General features: G+C 41.8%; 2 protein-coding genes across 4 annotated transcripts in view; one reads left to right on the top strand and one right to left on the bottom strand.

Annotated features, from left to right (window-relative positions):
- TDRD9 (tudor domain containing 9) overlaps nucleotides 1-19064 on the bottom strand; it is a 129258-nt gene that overhangs the window by 11695 nt on the left and 98499 nt on the right. For all 3 annotated transcript variants that reach the window (XM_044774403.2, XM_070514429.1, XM_070514430.1), the window contains 2 exons: nucleotides 14012-14150; nucleotides 4438-4556 (listed from right to left, as the gene is read on the bottom strand). In XM_044774403.2, coding sequence (XP_044630338.1) covers nucleotides 4438-4556; nucleotides 14012-14150 — 258 coding nt within the window. The remainder of the gene's footprint in view (nucleotides 1-4437; nucleotides 4557-14011; nucleotides 14151-19064) is intronic.
- LOC106839606 (large ribosomal subunit protein eL42) lies at nucleotides 3951-4381 on the top strand. The gene has a single exon (XM_014854442.3). It carries the CDS (start codon nucleotides 3982-3984, stop codon nucleotides 4300-4302), a length of 321 nt encoding a protein of 106 aa, XP_014709928.1. The 5' UTR covers nucleotides 3951-3981; the 3' UTR covers nucleotides 4303-4381.

The raw sequence follows: 19064 nt of genomic DNA, 5'->3' as shown, positions 1-19064 counted from the left end.
AGAGGAAGATGGGCACGGATGTTAGCTCAGGGCCAGTCTTCCTCAGCAAAAAGAGGAGGATTGGCAGCAGATGTTGGCTCAGGGCTAATCCTCCTCAAAAAAATATATATATAAAAAAAATCAATTGTGTTCATGTGAATTTCATTCACAATAGCATGAAAAAGATTAAAATACTTAAAAATAGTTTAACAAAGGTGCATGACCTGCACACTGAAAACTATAAAAACGTGTTAGGAAAATTAAAGGATATCTAATAGACACTCCATCTTCATGGACTGGACAAATCAATATTGTTAAGATGGCAATTCTCCTCAAATTGATCTACACAATCTCTATTCACAATTCCAGCAAGGCTTGTTGTAGAACAGACTGGCTTATCTTAAAATTTATATGAAAAGGAAAGGGATCTAGAATAGCAAAAACAGTTTTGAAAAGGAAGAACAAAATATGAGGACTAACACTCCCAATTTCAAGACTTACTAGAAAGCTACAGCAATCAATACAGTATAGTACTGGCATAAAGACAGATATAAAATCAACAGAACAACATAAGAAGTCCAGAAATAAACCGTTACATCAGGGCCAGTTGACTTTTGACAGGTGCCAAGGCAATTCAATGGGGAAAAGAGAGCATTTCAGCAAATAGTGTTGTAACAACTGGATATTCACACGTGAAAAACTGAACTTAGACTCTCATATCTCACACCACACACAAACACCTCAAAATAGATCAAAGACCTAAACATAAGAAGTAAACATAAGAGTTAGAGGAGAAAACTTTGGTGACCTTGGATTTAGCAAAGTTTTCCAGATATAACACCAAAAGTATAATCCATTAAAAAAAAAAAGATAAAGTAGACCTCATCAAAATTAAAAACTTGTGTTCTTCAGAACACACCATTAAGAAAATGAAAAAACAATGGGGAAAATATCTGCAAACTACATATCTAATGAGACTTTTAGTTAGAATTTATAAAGCATTTCCACAATTCTGGGGCCAGCCCAGTGGCACAGCGGTTAAGTGCACACGTTCTGCTTCTCGGAGGCCTGGGGTTCACTGGTTCGGATCCTGGGTGTGGACATGGCACCGCTTGGCATGCCATGCTGTGGTAGGCGTCCCACATATAAAGTAGAGGAAGATGGGCACGGATGTTAGCTCAGGGCCAGTCTTCCTCAGCGAAAAAAGGAGGATTGGCAGCAGTTAGTTCAGGGCTAATCTTCCTCAAAAAAAAAAAAAAAGAATTTCTACAATTCAACAAGACAATAATCAATGAACCCAATTAAAAAACGGGCAAAAGATTTGAACAGATACTTCACAAAAAAAGGTATAGGATTGGTTAATAAGGATATAAAAAGAGGCTCTAGGGTCAGCTCTGTGGCCTAGTGGTTAAGTTCAGCACACTCTGCTTCGGCAGCCCAGGTTTGGTTCCCAGGCACGGACCTACATTGCTCTGTTGGCAGCCATGCTGTGCTGGCAGCCCACATACTGAAAAATAGAGGGAAACTGGAACAGATGTTAGCTCAGGGCAAATCTTCCTCAGCAAAAAGAAAAACAAAAAAGATGCTCTATATCGTTAGTCATTAAGGAAATGCAAATTAAAATGACAATGAGGTACTACAATACCTCCACTAGATTGACTACAATAAAAAATATACTGACAATGCCAAGTGCTGACAAGGATGTGGAGAACCTGGAACCATCATGCATTGCCAGTGGGAACGTAACATGGTAGTCACTTTACAAAATACTTTTAATTTTCTTAAATAATTAATACAAACTTACCATGCAAACTATCAGTTCCAGCCCTAGTTATCTACCCAAGAGAGATGAAAATATATGTTCACACAAAAACTTTACAAGACTATTTTTAGTAGCACTATTCATAACAGCCAAATACGGGAAGCAATCCAAATATTTCATCAACTGGTGAACGGATTAAAAAATGTAGCATGTACAGAATAGTATTCAGTAATAAAAAATGATGTTACAACATGGATGAACCTCAAACATATTACTAACTGAAAGAAGCCAGATTTTAAAAAAATTTTTTCAACATGATTCCATTCATATAAAATTTTCAGAGAAAGCAAATCTATAGAGACAGGAAGCAGAGCAGCGATTGCCTGGGGCTAGGGGTGGGAACAGGAGTTTCTTACAAATGGGCAGGAAGAACTTATGTTTTTAAAAACAGCTTTATTGAGGTACAATTTTATACTATAAAATTAATCAATTTTAAGTATACAATTCAATAATTTTAGTAAACTTATAGAGTTGTGTAACCATCACCACAACTCAGTTTTAAAATATTTGAGTGAACTTTTGGGGGTGATAGAAATGTTGTAAAACTTAGTTGTGGCGATGGTTAGCACAACTCTACAAATTTACTAAAATCATTGAATTGTTACTAGAAAACCCCACCTATCCATGGCCATGTCAGGACACAGCGCCTCCGGCCGGGGCAGAAGAAGAGCGACGGCCGCCGCAAGGAGAAGCAAAGGAGCGTGGGCTCGCGGGTCCTTCCTTGCCGGAGATCGCGCCTGTGCTGCTGGGAGTCCAGCTGTGCAAGAACCAGTGGCATCTGATATCACGGTGACCTTCTGCTCCTTCCGTAGTCATTTTGGGTGGATTTCTGTCAGTCTGACCAGAATTCCTAACGTTTAACAACATTGTTTCTCATCTGGGTGCTGGGCCCCTGAAGCATGTCCACTTTGTGAAAATGCACTTTGTGTACGTTCAACTTCAACACAAAGTTTACGTAAAAATATTTTTATGTAAAAAAGTGAAGAGAGAAAACTAAAATTAGCCTTTCTCACAATTACTAAGGCAGCTTTGAATATTTAATACCTTTTTTAAAGTGCTGGTAAAACTAAAAGAAATCCACCCAAAATGTCCATGAGAAGGAGCAGAAAGTCACCATGGCATCAAGTGTCACCTGTTCTTAGACAATTCGACTCCCAGCAGCACAGCACTGTCTCCAGCAAGGAAGGACTGGCCACTAGCTGGGGAGGGCTGCCTGGGACAGGAATGCAGGACTGGATGTGCCAGGAGCCTTCTGTTTGCTCCTCCACAACCACTGCCCGATCTCCTCAGCCTCCTCTAGGCCATCTGGGCTGACTCAGGCTCACGGGCCTCACCAATAGTGGCCCTTGCCCTCAGGATTCTGGTTGGGTTTGGCCAAGGGGGAGTCTAGCAAGTGGTGAGAGGGATGAAGGGAGAGGTCAGGATGCTTACCCCCAGACCTCCTTTCCTGGGAGAGGCTCAACAGAGGGCTGGCCTCCTCTAAGGTGGTCCTCTGCACACAGCCTCTCAGTCTCCAAGCCCCACCCTCTCCCCTGGCACCCAAGATACGCACTGCTAAAAGTGGGCACTGCAGTACCCATTGCGGTTTTCCTATGCCTTGTCTATGCTGTTTGAAAGGGTCCCTTTATTACATTTTTCTCAAATTACCCAATTTGATTGTGCCCACTATTTCCTGCCTGGATACTGACTGACACAGGACAAAGGTGGCTGCTCTCCAGAGTAAGCTGGTGCCCACGTTCTGGTACCTTGTAGATGCTGTCTCCAGTACTGGAACTCCACTTCAGATGATCGATCTATCATATCTCCTAAACAATCTAAAACATTCACAATCAAGACAGCTAAGGAGGGGCCGGCCCCACGGCCGAGTGGTTAAGTTCGGATGCCCCACTTCAGTGGCCCAGGGTTTGCCAGTTTGGATCCTGGGTGCAGACCTACACACTGCTCATCAAGCCATGCTGTGGCAGCGTCCCACAGAGAAGAACTAGAATGACTTACAACTAGGATATACAACTATGTACTGGGGCTTTGGGGAGAAAAAAATGAAAAAGAGGAAGATGGACAACAGATGTCAGCTCAGCGCCAATCTTCCTCGCCAAAAAAAAAAGAAAGAAAGAAAGGAAAAGAGCATACCTTTAAAAGACAGCTAAGGCTTTTTCCGTGCCGATAGCGCTCTTGCAAACATGGTGAACGTTCCTAAAACCCGCCGGACTTTCTGTAAGAAGTGTGGCAAGCACCAACCCCACAAAGTAACACAATACAAGAAGGGCAAGGATTCTCTGTATGCCCAGGGAAAGCGGCGTTATGACAGGAAGCAGAGTGGCTATGGTGGGCAGACTAAGCCGATTTTCCGGAAAAAGGCTAAAACTACAAAGAAGATTGTGCTGAGGCTTGAATGTGTTGAGCCCAACTGCAGATCTAAGAGAATGCTGGCTATCAAGAGATGCAAGCATTTTGAACTTGGAGGAGATAAGAAGAGAAAGGGCCAAGTGATCCAGTTCTAAGCCTCATCTTTTGTTTTATTATGAAGACAATAAAATTTTGAGGTTATGTTTAAAAATAAATAAATAAATAAAAATAAAAGACAGCTAAGGAAGATGAAAGAAGGAAAGAAGTCCATATGACATTATACAACTCACCCTAAAAGTTTCTGACGAGCGTTATCCTGTAACTGTGCAATTCTTTCTGGCCCAAGATACTTCGATCCATTTGGTCCATCACATACTAGCTTGTTAATAGCAGCCCTGAGAATATTAATCTGTAAATAAATGGCAACATAAATACTCACACGGTTCTACTGTAACTGAATTGCATTCCACATTTAAATAATTCACAAGCATTCAGAGCTCATAGTCTTATGACTATCATCAACATGGTTTCTGGAACAAATGATTAAAACAACACAGCATCAATAAATGCTATCATTATTCAACAAACAATAACAAAAGAAAAAAATTAAAAATCAGCAAGAAAGGTTCAGATTTTTTTAGTATAAGCACACTTTTTAAACTTCTATCTTAAAATTTAACATGGTTTAACCCCCGGGGTTACACAGCTCAAAATCTGCTTGTATCCTATTGATTCTCATTCTGTCTGTCACATCTCTATGGAAGCCTGAGGAGCAGAGGTACGACAGGCCACGTTTTGTTACCAGCCTTTGTCAGAGTTTTTTAATAAACTTTCTACTTTGAATAATTTGAGATTTACAGGAGAGCTGCCAAGATACAACAGACAGTCAAGTACGCCCATCTCTCGCCCAGTCCCCCCATCGCTAGCACCTCACATTTCCATGGTGCATTTGTCACAACTAAGAAACTGCCTTGGGGGCATTGCTATTAACTAAATCCAGGCTCGACTTGGATTTGACCAGTTTTCCCACTCATGTCCTCTTTCTGTCCCAGAATCCAATTCAGGGGGCCACACTGCCTGCCATCCTGTCCCCCAGGTCTCCTCTGCTCGAGGACAGTTTCTCAGCCTCGTCCTGTTTTCAAGGCCTGGACAGTTCTGAGGAGTTCTGCTCGGATATTTTGTGGGATGTCCCCCAATTTGGCTCATGTGACATTTTTCTCATGATTAGACTGGGGTGACGGGTCTGTGGGGAAGCCCACAGACGGGGGTGCCCTTCTCAGCTCATCGTAGCAGGGTGCGCGCCATCACCATGCAGACCCCCGGTGAGGCTGGCCTTGAGCGCTTAGCTGAGACGGCGTCTGCCAGGCTTCCCACTGCAAAGTCTCCCTCTTCGCTCTCCTGCTGTGTCACTAGCCCAGTCCACCTCAAAGCTGGGGGGCTGGGAGAGGCAGACCAAGCTCCACCTCCTGGAGGGGAGATACAGGTACTACTGGGAATTCTTCTGTACAGGAGATTTGTCCCTTTTCCTCATTTGTTTATTCAATCATTTATCTATACCCTTATGGCCACATGGATAATTATTTTACTACATATTTATTTTGTTGCCTGTTTTTGGCCAGTGGGAGCTCTTTCAGTTGGCTCCTGCATCCCTTTGCCATGCCCCCATCCTTTGGTGTTTTGAGCACTTCCTTACTTTCTGGCACTACAAGCAGCTCTAGGCTTATCCTGTATTTTCGCTGCCTGCCCCAAGCCTAGAAAAAGCCATTTCTACAAGGAACCCTAGTTCCATTTATCAGACAATTCTATCAAAAACCGCAATCTCGGCACTGGCCACAGGGGTCGCTGTTTCCAGGCCCTCACAGGGCTAGGCAATCTATGTATGTGTGTGAGCTCACCACAGACATTCATCCACCCACCTGTGCATGTCTTAGGTGCACATGAACTCACACTGACTGGCATCTCTGACTACCCTTGTAGCCAGGGTGCATCCCAGCCTTCCTTTTCTGCTTGTCTGCAAGTCCCCCGTCCAACACTAAGAAACCTGGCTCCCACATGCATTACCAATTTGTCCAGCCCCAGTAATGCGTACAGCAGGCTCAGAATCAACTTGTACTCCATGAGAAACAACTTTACCAAGCAGAGCACAGCGTTTATATGCACTTTCTTTTCTTTTTTTTTTATTGAGGTCATAATATTTATTTATATTGATATATATATTTATATTGAGGTCATATAACACTGTGAAATTTCAGTTGTACATTATGTGTCAGTCACCATATAAATGAGCCCCTTCACCCCTTTTGCCCACCCCTCAACCCCCTTCCCCCAGTAACCACTAACCTGTTCTCTTTGTCCACATGTTAATCTTCCATATATGAATGAATGAAATACGGTGTTTGTATTTCTCTGTCTGGCTTATTTCAGTTTACATAATACCCTTAAGGTCCATCCATGTTGTTGCATAATGGGACGATTCTGTCTTTTTTTAATGGCTGAGTAGTAGTCCATTGTATATATATATACCACATCTTCATCCAGTCATCAGTCACTGGGCACTTGGGTTGCTTCCACATCTTGGCTATTGTGAATAATGCTGCAATGAACATAGGGGTGCAGAAGTCTCTTTGAATTGTTCCTTTCAAGTTCTTTGGATAACTACTCAGTAGTGGAATACCTGGGTCACATGGTATTTCTATTTTTAACTTTTTGAGAAATGTCCATACTGTATTCCATAGTGGCTGCACCAGTTTGCACTCCCACCAGCAGTGTACGAGGGTTCCCTTTTCTCCACAATCTCCCTAACATTTGTTATTTTATGTCTTGGTGATTATAGCCATTCTCACAGCTGTAAGGTGATATCTCACTGCAGTTTTGATTCGCATCTCCCTGTGATTAGTGATGTGAAACCTCTTTTCATGTGCCTGTTGGCCAACTGTATCTCTTCTTTGGAAAAATGTCTCTTCATATCCTCTGCCCACTTTTTGATCGGGTTGTTTGGTTTTTTGTTGTTGAGTTGTGTGAGTTCTTTATATATTATGGAGATTAACCCCTTGTCGGATACATGATTTGCAAATATTTTCTCCCAGTTGGTGGGTTGTCCTTTCACCTTGATCTTGGTTTCCATTGCCTTGCAGAAGCTTTTTAGTCTCAAGAAGTCCCACTTGTTTATTTTTTCTTTTGTTTCTCTTGTCTGAGTAGATATGGTATTTGAAAAGATACCTTTAAGACCGATGTCAAAGAGTGTCCTGCCTATATTTTCTTCTGGAAGCTTTATGGTTTCAGGTCTTACTTAAGTCTTTGATCCATTTTGAGTCTATTTTTTGTGTGTGAAGAAAGATAATGACCTACTTTCATTCTTCTGCATATGGCTGACTAGTTTTCCCAACACCATTCATTGAAGAGGCTTTCCTTTCTCCATTGTATCTTCTTGGCTCCTCTGTCGAAGATTAGCTGTCCGTGGAAGTGTGGTTTTATGTCTGGGCTTTCAATTCTGTTTCATTGATCTGTGTGCCTGTTTTTGTGCCAGTACCATGCTGTTTTGATCATATGGCTTTGTAGTATATTTTGAAGTGAGGGATTGTGGTGCCTCCAGCTGTGTTCTTTTTCCTCAGGATTGCCTTAGCTATTTGGAGTCTTCTGTTGCCCCATATGAATTTTAGGATTCTTTGTTATATTTCCATGAAGAATATCATTGGGATTCTGATTGGGATTGCACTGAATCTGTAGATTGCTTTAGGTAGTAGGGACGTTTTAACTATGTTTATTCTTTCAATCCATGTGCATAAAATACCATTCCATTTCTTTATGTCATCATCAATTTCTCTCAGTAATGTCTTATAGTTTTCATTGTTCAGGTCTTTCATCTCCTTTGTTAAATTTATCCCTAGATATTTTATTCTTTTTGTTGTGATTATAAATGGGATTGTGTTCTTGAGTTCTCTTTCTGTTAGCTCATTATTAGAGTATAGAAACGCAACTGATTTTTGTAAGTTGATTTTATACCCTGCAACTTTGCTGTAGTTGTCGATTATTTCTTAGTTTTCCATGGATTCTTTAGGGTTTCCTATATTTAAAGTCATGGCATCTGCAAACAGCGAGAATTTCACTTCTTCATTGCCTATTTGGATTCCTTTGATTTCTCTTTCTTGCCGAATTGCTCTGGCCAACACCTCTAGTACTACGTTGAATAAGAGTGGTGAGAATGGGCATTCTTGTCTTGTTCCTGTTCTCAGAGGAATGGCTTTCAGTGTTTCCCCACTGAGTATGACGTTGGCTGTGGGTTTGTCATTTATGGCCTTTATTATGTTGAGGTTCTTTCCTTCTATACCCATTTATTGAGAGTTTTTATCATAAATGCATGTTGGATCTTGTCAAATGCTTTCTCTGCACCTACTGAGGTGATGATGTGGGTTTTGTTCCTCATTTTGTTAATGTGGTCTATCACATTGATTGATTTGCAGATGTTGAACCATCCCTGTGTCCCTGGTATAAATCCTACTTGATCATGGTGTATGATCTTTTTAATGTATTGCTGTATTTGGTTTGCCAATATTTTGTTGAGGATTTGTGCATCTATGTTCATCAGCGATATTGGCCTGTAATTTTCCTTTGTGTTGTCCTTGTCTGCTTTAGTATCAGCATGATATTGGCCTCATAGAACGTGTTAGGAAGTGTTCCATCTTCCTCAATTTTTTGGAATACTTTGAGAAGGATAAGTAATAAATCTTCTTTGAATGTTTAGTAGAATTCTCCAGAGAAGCTGCCTGGTCTTGGACTTTTATTTTGGGGGAGGTTTTTGATTACTGCTTCAATCTCTTTACTTGTGATTGGTCTATTCAGATTCTCTATTTCTTCTTGACTCACTTTTGGGAGCTTGTAATAGTCTAAGAAGTCATCCATTTCTTCTAGATTGTCCACTTTATTGGCATATAGTCATAGTATAATCTTTTGTATTTCTGTGATATCTGTTGTAATTTCTCCTCTTTCATTTCTAATTTTATTTATTTGAGCCTTCTTTTTTTTTCTTAGTGAGTCTGACTAAGGGTTTGTCAATGTTGTTTATTGTCTCAAAGAACCAGCTCTTTGTTTCATTGATCCTTGTCTCAAAGAACCAGCTCTTTGTTTCACTGATCCTTTCTACCATCTTTTTTGTTTCAATTTCATCTATTCCTGGCCTAATTTTTATTATTTTCTTCCTTCTGCTGAGTTTGGGCTTTGTTTGTTCTTCTAATTCTGTTAGGTGTAGTTTAAGATTGCTTATCTGAGATTTTTCTTGTTTGTTAACATGGGCCTGTACTGCTATAAATTTCCCTCTTTGGACTGCTTTTGCTGCGTCCCCTATGAGTTGGTATGGTGTGTTTCCCTTTTCATTTGTTTCCAGATATTTTTTTATTTCTCCTTTACTTTCTTCAATGATCCTCTGCTTGTTCAGTAGCATCTTGTTTAGTCTCCACATCCATGTCCCTTTCCCAGCTTTTTTCTTGTAGTTGATTTCTAGTTTCATAGCATTATGGTTGGGAAAGATGCTTGATAGGATTTCAATCTTCTTAGATTTATTGAGGCTTGCCTTGTTTCCCAGCATATGGTCTATCCTTGAGAATGTTCCTTGCGCACTTGAGAAGAATGTGTATTCCGCTGGTTTTGGATAGAGTGTTTTACATACATCTATAAAGTCCATCTGGTCTAGTTTCTCATTTAATTCCACTATATCCTTGTTGATTTTTTGTCTAGATGATCTATCCATTGATGTAAGTGGGGTGTTAAGGTCCCCTACTATTACTGCGTTGTTGTTAATATCTCCTTTTAGGTTTGTTAATAGTTGCTTTATGTACTTTGGTGCTCCTGTGTTCAGTGCACAGATATTTATAAGTGTTATGTCTTCTTTATGGAGTGTCCCTTTTATCACTATATACTGCCCCCCTCTTTGTCTCTCTTTACCTGTTTTACCTTGAATTCTATCTTGTCTGATACAAGTATGGCAACACCTGCTTTCTTTTGGTTGCCATTTGCTTAGCGTATTGTCTTCCATCCCTTCACCCTGAGCCTGAGTTTGTCTTTGGAGCTGAAATGTGCCTCCTAGAGGCAGCATATTGTTCAGTCTTGCCTTTTAATCCACCCTGCCACTCTGTCGTTTGACTGGAAAATTCAATCTATTTACATTCAGAGTGATTATTGATAAATGAGGGCTTAATGCTGCCATCTTATCACTCATTTTCTGGTTCTTCTGCATTTCCTTTGTTTCTCGTCCTGTGTATTTCAGATTACCAATTCAGTTAGATAGTTTTCTGTGATGATCTTAGTTTTCTCCTTGTTTATTATTTGTCTCAGTTCTAATTATTTTTTTAGTGATTACCATTAGGTTTGTATAAAAAAATCTTGTAGATGCGATAGTCTATTTTCTGACGGCCTCTTATTTCCTTAGACTAAGCCAATTCCACCCCTTACCTCTTCCCCTTCTAAGTTATTATTGCCATATCTTATTGCATCTTATATTGTGAGTTTGTAGTTAAAATGATGAGATGATATTTATTTTGGTGTTTTCCTTCCCTTTATCTTTAATGTGATAGTTAAGTGCCTACTCACCTGTTCTGATAGAGAGCTGCAATTTCCTGATTCTTGCCTACCTATCCTTGCTCAGAGCTTTGTAGCCCCTTTCCTATTTTTTTTTTTCAGGTATAAGGGCCTTGTTGAGGATTTCTTGTAGGGGCAGGGATCTTGTGGCAATGAACTCCCTTAGCTTTTGTTTATCTGGGCAAGTTTTTATTTCTCTGTCATATATGAAGGATATTTTCGCTGGATATAGTATTCTTGGCTGAAAAGTTTTGTCTTTCAGAATTTTGAATATATCATTGCACTCTCTCCTAGCCTGTAAGGTTTCTGCTCAGAAATCCATTGAAAGCCTAATAGGGGTTCCTTTGTAAGTTATTTTCACCTGCCTTGCTGCCCTTAATATTTTTTCTTTGTCGTTGACTTTTGCCCACTTCACTACCATATGCCTTTGAGAAGGTCTTTTTTACACTGATGTGGTTAGGAGATCTATTGGCTTCTTTCACTTGTATTTCCAGCTCCTTCCCCAGGTTTGGGAAGTTCTCCGCTATTATTTCTTTGAACAAACTTTCTGCTCCAGTCTCTTTCTCTTCTCCCTCTGGAATACCCATAATCCTTATGTTGCATTTCCTAATGGAGTTGGGTATTTCTCAGAGAATTTCTTCATTTCTTTTTAGTCTTAGCTCTCTCCCCTTCTCCATCTGAAGCATGTCTATATTTCTGTCCCCTAAATTGTTAGTTAGGTCCCCCATAATATCAGCTCTATTGTTTAGGGAATCCAGATTTTTCTTTATCTCATCCATTGTGTTTTTCATCTCCAATAGTTCCGACTGGTTCTTCTTTACAGTTTCAATCTCTTTTGTGAAGAAACTCATGATTTCATTGAACTGTCTTTCTGTATTTTTAACTTGTTGAGTTTTTTTATGCTAGTTATTTTGAATTCTCTGCCATTTAGGTTATGAATTTCTGGGCCTTCAGGGTTGATTTCTGGGTACTTGTCATTTTCCTTCTGGTCTGGAGATTTAATATATTTTTTATACTGCTTGACAGCGTGGATTTTTGCCTCCACATAGTGACAGTATCTGGTTGCAGTTTCCACCTGCCACCACTGGCTGGGGGTCAGGCACTGTGTATTCTGAGCCCACCGTGGTCTGTGGCTCCCTAGCTCCAGCTGCTGACTCCTTCTCTGCCTGTGCAGCACTCTGGCCAATGGCTGAGCTGGAGCACTGCGCAGGGGGGTGGGGTGCCTTTACCTGTGTGCTCCCCCCAGCTGCTAGCTCCTTTTCTCTCTGTGCAGCGGTCTGGCCAAACGCAGAGCTGGAGTGCCAAGCAGGGGGAGGGGTGCCTTTGCACTTTCTTTTTGACTGTAGCCTGTTTCCAGTCAAAACACTGTTTTCCAAAGCTCCTTTTGCCCTCACTCCTTTAGTGCAACTATCCCTGCATCCTGGTTGGTGTGCGCATTTTGATCACACACATAAGAGTTCCACTTTCTGATGAGGGGCAGTCTATGGATTTTGACAAAGGCACAGAGTTGTGCATCTACCACCACAGCACCACAGAGCAGCTCCTTTACTCTCAAATCCACAAGGGGCCCTTTGGAGTCAATCACTCCTCCACCCCCAGTAACCACTAATCTGTTTTCTGTCCTTGTAGTTTAGCCTTTTGCAGAATGTCCTATGAATAGAATCACACAATATGGAGCCCCTGAGTCCTGGCTTCTCTCACTTAGTAACAGCATTTAAGATTCATTCATATTGCTGCATGAATCAACTTCTTGTTCCTCTTTATTACTGAGGAGTATTCCACTGTATGGCTATACCACAGTTTGTTTATCCACTCCCCTGTTGAAGGGCATCTTGATTGCTTCCAGTTTTTAACAAATATGAATTATGAACACTGCAACCAACATTCAAACACAGGTTTTTTATGGATATAAGTTGTCAAATCTCTTATAAATACTTAAAAGTGGGATTGCTGATCTTATGGTAGGTATACGTTTATCTTTTAAGAATCTTGTCTTCCAAAATAGTAGTTCCAGTCTGCATTCCCACCAGCAATGAATAGAGTTCCTGTTGCTCCACATCCTTGCCAGCATTGGTTATCGTCAGGTTTTTGGATTTTAGCCACTCTAACAGGTGTCTAGAGGTATGTCATTGTGGTCTTAATTTGCATTTTCCTAATGACATATGATGTGAGCATCTTTTCATTTGTTTATTGCCATCTATATTTCAATTTAGTTGTTTGCTTTGAGTTTTAAGAGTTCTTTATATATTATGAATAAAACTCCTTTATCTGATATGATTCGAAAATATTTGCTCCTAGTGTGCAACTTGTCTTTTCATCTCTTAATATGGTCTTTTGCAGAGCAAAATTTTTAATTTTGATAAAGTCCAACTTACTGATTTTTTTCCTCTCACAGATGTGCTTTTGGTGTTGCATCTACAAACTCAATGCCAAACCCGAGGTGATACAGATTTTCTCCTGTATTTCCTTCTAGGTTTGTGATCTAAGGACTATTTTTAAGCCCCAAAGCCCCTTGATGTGAAAGAGCAGTTAAATCAACAAAACAAGATGTAGAGAACTTTGAGCACCAGGCCCTGGGGGTAAGGAGAAGCCCCCCGGCTCACCTCAGTGCCCTCTACCCCACTTGCCTCAATGCATTACGCTAACCTCAACTATTTCATGAACTGCTGAAAAGAGAAAGGATTCGAGTACTCCAGAGCAGTGCTTCTCAAACTATATGTAGTGAAGGACCAGTTTTGTTTCTTACTTTGTAAAATGCAATAAAACTGAATTACAAGTACAATGAAATGTAAAAAGAAAAGCATACAAAATAGAAGCCCAAATTCGATTCAAAAGTCTCTAAACACTTACCCCCCCAACCCCAGGCCAGTGCAGGCACTGCCCCGCAGAGCCACATTTGCACCCGTCAGCTCAGCAAGACCTGTGCCTATGACAAGGAGGAGGAGGGGCAGGACTTTGTTTCCTTGTTTCCCAACACGAACTTGGAAGGAGATCTGGACAGAGACCCACAGCAGTCCCACTGCCCTGGTGCTTTGTTCCATCGCCAGAAAGGCTCACTGTGCCAGGAGATACCAAGTAAGAAATTCAGAGAGTACTACCTCTATCATGAAGCTACTCTGCACAGGAGAGGTCAGGAAAATAGGTATGTTAAGGGTGAGCGAGCACCTCCAGGACCAGAAGCGGATGTTTGTATTTAAAGCACTGTGCCAGACACTGCACTCATGGTTAATGGGCGTACAGGCCAAACAAGAGGGAGAAATAGCTATTACACTATAATAAACACATCAGTCTTACCTCTACGATATCCTCCACGCTGAACTGAACATCAAACGCTAGCTCAATGTCATGCTCTGGCAGTACAGGGGCCCCTGTACTTGGATTCCAGCCCAAACCACAAAGGACTCCAGTATAGCATTTTCCATCCCGATCAACCCTATGTGAAAAGTTTTGAGAAGAGTTAATATTTCAAAATTGTTAACCCACTGTTTTAATGTTAAAGGAAATGGTCAATAAAATCATCCTAAGTTCTGCCAACTCTGGTATAGCAACTAATTTCATTTTTACATTTTCTCTTCCAGATTTATATTAGAAATAACAGAGAACGTACAGTTGTAACGACAGTAAACTAAAGGTTTTTATTAATCCATTATTTAGGTTTCTAATTCTTACCACAGCAAATAAGATAACATAAAGATTATTTTACCAAATACAGTTTTTTCCCTACCTTTGAATTCTTTCCATGGGTTAAATTCTCATTAGTGAGATTTCTAGAGAAAAGGTTATACACAAAAGAAGCCTAGCACCCAGTAAAAGCTTGTTTGTTCCACCTTCCCATCCTAAAACAACTGTACACACTTATAACATAAAGCGTTATATTCCTATTTTACCAAAAACTCACCACTCCCCTCCAACCACCACCGTGTCAGGTCTCTCCATCTCTCAGAGTTTCCTAAATATGTCAGTTCTCTCCATCTCTACTGCCACCAGCCTGGTCCAAACCATCGTCACTTCTTACCAAGACTCACGCAATCACTTCCTGACCAATTTTCCCCACATCTACTCCTGCTTCTTCCAATCTCTTTTCCATATAGCAGACAGTTTTAGGTTTTCAAAACAAAGTCAGTCATCTTACTTCCTTGCTTAAGGGCTTCTAGTGGTTTCCTGTTGCATTTTGAACACCAGAAGCCACAGTGCAACCCAGTCTATGCTTAGCTCCTCCACGTCCTCTCAAGCCACTTTCTCCCTCCCCAGCCAGGCTCCAGGCTCCAGCCTCTCTGGAGCTCCTACAGGCCTCTCTCCAGTCTAAGGAGCTCAGGCGCCTCCAGCAGGAACCCTTCCAGCCCCACCAAGCCCTCCAGAGCCCTCCGCTCACGAGGCTCCTTCTAGTGTTCCAGGCATTAGTTAAATGTCAGTACTGCAGCCCATAAATACACTCAACAAATTATTATAAAATGAGTGAACAGACATTAATATTTAATACCTTTAAAAATGTTTTGCTAATTTTCTTTGGTTCAATCAACTCAGACCTTTTCCCATTATCTAGATCAATAAAGCTTTAATGAAAATAATCTAGGCAAAAACAGAGTTTTCCTCTTAGTGCTAACAATATACATACACACGTACAAACGCACACACTTCTTCACTTTAATGAAAATGAAAGAGAATCCCACCTTAAGTAAACTCAGAGGAGAGAGACCCAGAATGCAGACTTAGAAATTAAGTGCTGAGAATGTGCTGTTCAAAACAGTCACCAAAATGCTTCTTCAAATAGTTAGCTCCCTACATTATTTTTAGTAGAATATAATTTATTACTATTTCAAACTATATAAAACCTTTCCAAAACATAAGTAATAATGAGGGGTCACCAAAATTAAGAGGAATAGCTACTTCCTCATCAATGTTAATAAAACCTCACGTTCCCCCGTCTTACTGACACTTGCTATGAGACTTCAAACGGCTCACGTGTGATAACACATATACCTCGACAAGGACGGTCCTAAAAGATTCAGCCTTGAACTGACCCACACTGGGGTAGTAACTGTTTGCTCACCTGCTCTGAATCTTAAATCAACAAAGGTAACCAAAGCACTCGGTTTAATTCTTTTCTAGGGATCCTAAATATTTATGTGAACCTAAGAAACAGTGAACAGGGCCAGAGGAATAGTTTTACTTCCTGTATAATGCATATTTTAGACTCAAACTAAAAAGCGCAAAACTCCTGGGAGGAACAAAGGAGAGCATCCTCCACCCAGAGGACGGCTGCACATGGACTTCATTCTGAAACAACCTGCCTACGAAGCTGAAGTCTAGATAAGCTGACTCCTGCTATGTTTGGAAAGGCAACCTCTCCAGACAATTATGTTATAGAAAATAAATACAATAGAAGAGGAACTTCTATTGCAAGCTAATATTCTAGAACTCCCTATGTGAGCCAAACAAGGAAATATATTTCCTTAAAAGTTAAATGTTAGTCAATCTGAAACTTCTATATAAAAAAGTGCTGTTAAATATTCTGTAATGTGCATTGTATTAATCTGCAAAGTGTTAAACGTCCAGCGACATTTCCAAATCCTGCTTAGGCTACTTTCTGTGAAGCACTTTCTGACTCTTCCCTCTTCCCATCAGTGCCGCCAGGGGCAACTGGAGCAGGCCTTCTATCAGGATTAGAGCAGTCAACAGCTGTGGGGGGCTTGCCACACTTCAGGGGGCGTGCTGAGCATTGCCCATCTCACTGAATCCCTTCAATGACCCTGTGAGATCAAGACAGCTCTTTCTGGGGGCCGGCCCCGTGGCCAAGTGGTTGGGTTTGCGCGCTTTGCTGCAGCGGCCCAGGGTTTCGCCAGTTTGGGTCCTGGGCGCGGACATGGCACTGCTCATTGGGCCATGCTGGGGCAGTGTCCCACATGCCACAACTAGAAGGACTCACAACTGAAAATACACAACTATGTACCGGGGGGCTTTGGGGAGAAAAAGAAAGAATAAAACCTTTAAAAAAAAAAAGCCTTTTTTGACAGCTGGAGCAACCTCAGAAGTTGGAAACCCTGCCCAAGGTGGGGTGGCAGGTGGCAGGGCTGGAGCACAAATCCAGGTCTGTCCACTGCCACAGCCTACCCACCAGACTTGAGAGTGTCCCTTTCTTAACATACATTCTCCTCAACTCACACTTCTAATGCTTAAAAGGCACCTTTGCTTTATTCTCAAATTTTTTGAAGTTTCTTAAAACTATGGGGTATAGATCAAGATTTTTTTTAATTACAAAAAAGTACATTAATACACTGTGAACAATTCAAACAATAAGTCAGTATACAGAGCATGGCAGATTGTATCTTCCAAAGGTGGTGACATCAGTAGCTGTTCCTGCAATGGGGAGTGGACACTTTCCAGTGGGAAGTGGGGTATGTAACCCCACACCTTGAGCCTGGGTGGGACTGTGACCATGGCAAATCTCACAACATACGACTTCTGAGGCTGGTCATACAAGGTGACTCAGCTTCCACCTGGCTGTCTCTCAGGACAGTGACCTTTGGTGCCCAGCCACAATGGTGTAAGGAAGCCCAAACCTGCCCACACAGAGACCACATGGGGAGGCCCTCATGAGGAGAAACTGAGGCCTCCAGCCTACAGCCAGAATCAACCACCAGATATGTGGGCAAAGGAGCTGAGGCACGATTTCCACCCACCAGCCTTCAAGTCTTCCAGCTGAAGACCCAGACGCCGTGAGCCGAGACAGCTGCCCCTCACGTGCCCTGTCTGAGTTCCTCACCCACAGCATAAGAAAGAGCTATTTGGGGTGATGTGTTATGCAGCCACAGTGGCTGTAACAAACAGTAACAAACTGAAAGCCCCCCCTTCAATCCACTCTCATTTAATTTTTAACAGTTTCACCTGACAGGATTTTTTTGTTGTTTTGAAAGATTCCACCTCCCTGGTGGCCTGCTTGGAAGCACTACCTCTCAAGGCTGGAACATGACTTAACCTCCAACCCTGACAACACGCAGTGCGTCTCCCCAACAGCTGCAGCATCTGCCTCCAAGAACCAAGGAGAGGAGGGAAGGGCGCATTCTCACCATTGCACCCATTAACAACTTGTTCTCAGATTTCTGCTGCCCAACCTGGAGATGCCAGGCTCTGCGACTATGGAGCATTTCACTCACCCAGGAAAGAACATTACCATCAGGTACTAAATAATGAGTCCACTGAACCAGCAGCGACACCACAGACTGCTCCAAGCTGAGAAGGGGGGGCAGCAAGAAAGGCAAAGTACATCTGGGTCAGATGCGTGAAAGGTCAGCTCCTTGGCAAAGATGAAAGGACACCCAGTGCCCTTATTTGATAGCAGAACCGCCAAGGTCGGTGGTTACCCTGACTCACGGCGGGGCTGGCTGAAAGCACAGCGATGTGGCAGGAAGAACAGAGGGAGTCATAAATAGCAGCTGGGTCAGTCATGACCAGTAGCAAGAAAGGGGACAGCGGCCTCTCTTTATATCTCTCTACTTACTAGTGGAGGGTAGCACAGACCTCCTTTTCCTCTGTAAACTGAAACAAAATGTAATATTTTAATTCTTCATTTATCTTCCTTTCCTCCTACCATTGCACAAAGGTGCAATGGAGATGGCAAAAAATTACCTTTTAGTCTTCAAGTTGCCATCAATTGTGACTGGATCGTGACAGACCTAGAGGACCTAAGTGCCCCAGAGACTGCAGGCTTCATTTGTGAGAGTGGCCCTGGGCCAGCCTCTCTAGAGCAGCAGCCAGGCGCCTGCTGAGGCGTGCTGCACCAGCAGCACAGCAGTTCCCACGCAGGTGGACACGAGGAAGGCGGGTCACAGATGGAAGGGGAGCTGGGCTCACAAGGACAGCCCACTCTGGGAGCACACCTGAGACAGTGACAGTCCCCAAGGCCAGGTCTGCTCTGAAGAGCTGCAGGAGACCGAGCATTTGGGGCAAAAGGAAGGTGCTAGCCCCAGATCAAACACCTCTTTCGTCTTCCAAAGTTTCTCAAAACTGGTTGCTACTGACTCAAAAAAAACCTCATACCACTGACAAAAAGTAGACTTTGGATGAAAATCCACCAGGCTCCATCTTCCCCGCTGGTGATCACTCAGCTGAGCCTACAGATTCAAAGACAACTAGCTTCAGTAAAGCTGTCTCATAAACTACCCTATTCAAACTAAATTCAACAGAATGAACATAAAATATCAGCTATGTACAAAGCACTATGTACTGTTTATATATAACCCTCTCCTATTAGGCTTATTTTTTTTTCTAGAAAGATGGTATTTTAAATACCAATTATTTCAGCATTTCTTGAATGTCTACGACATAACCACTTGCACTCTGGAGATTT

This window comes from Equus asinus, chromosome 7, assembly GCF_041296235.1.
Source record: "Equus asinus isolate D_3611 breed Donkey chromosome 7, EquAss-T2T_v2, whole genome shotgun sequence".
In the NCBI taxonomy this organism is placed as follows: Eukaryota; Metazoa; Chordata; class Mammalia; order Perissodactyla; family Equidae; genus Equus; species Equus asinus.
The sequence above is the reverse complement of the archived record's forward strand: the minus strand, read 5'-3'. Positions and strand labels throughout refer to the sequence as shown.

Coding starts and splice junctions, on each gene's coding strand:
- LOC106839606 (XM_014854442.3), top strand. CDS start 3,982: ATGGTGAACGTTCCTAAAACCCGCCGGACTTTCTGTAAGAAGTGTGGC.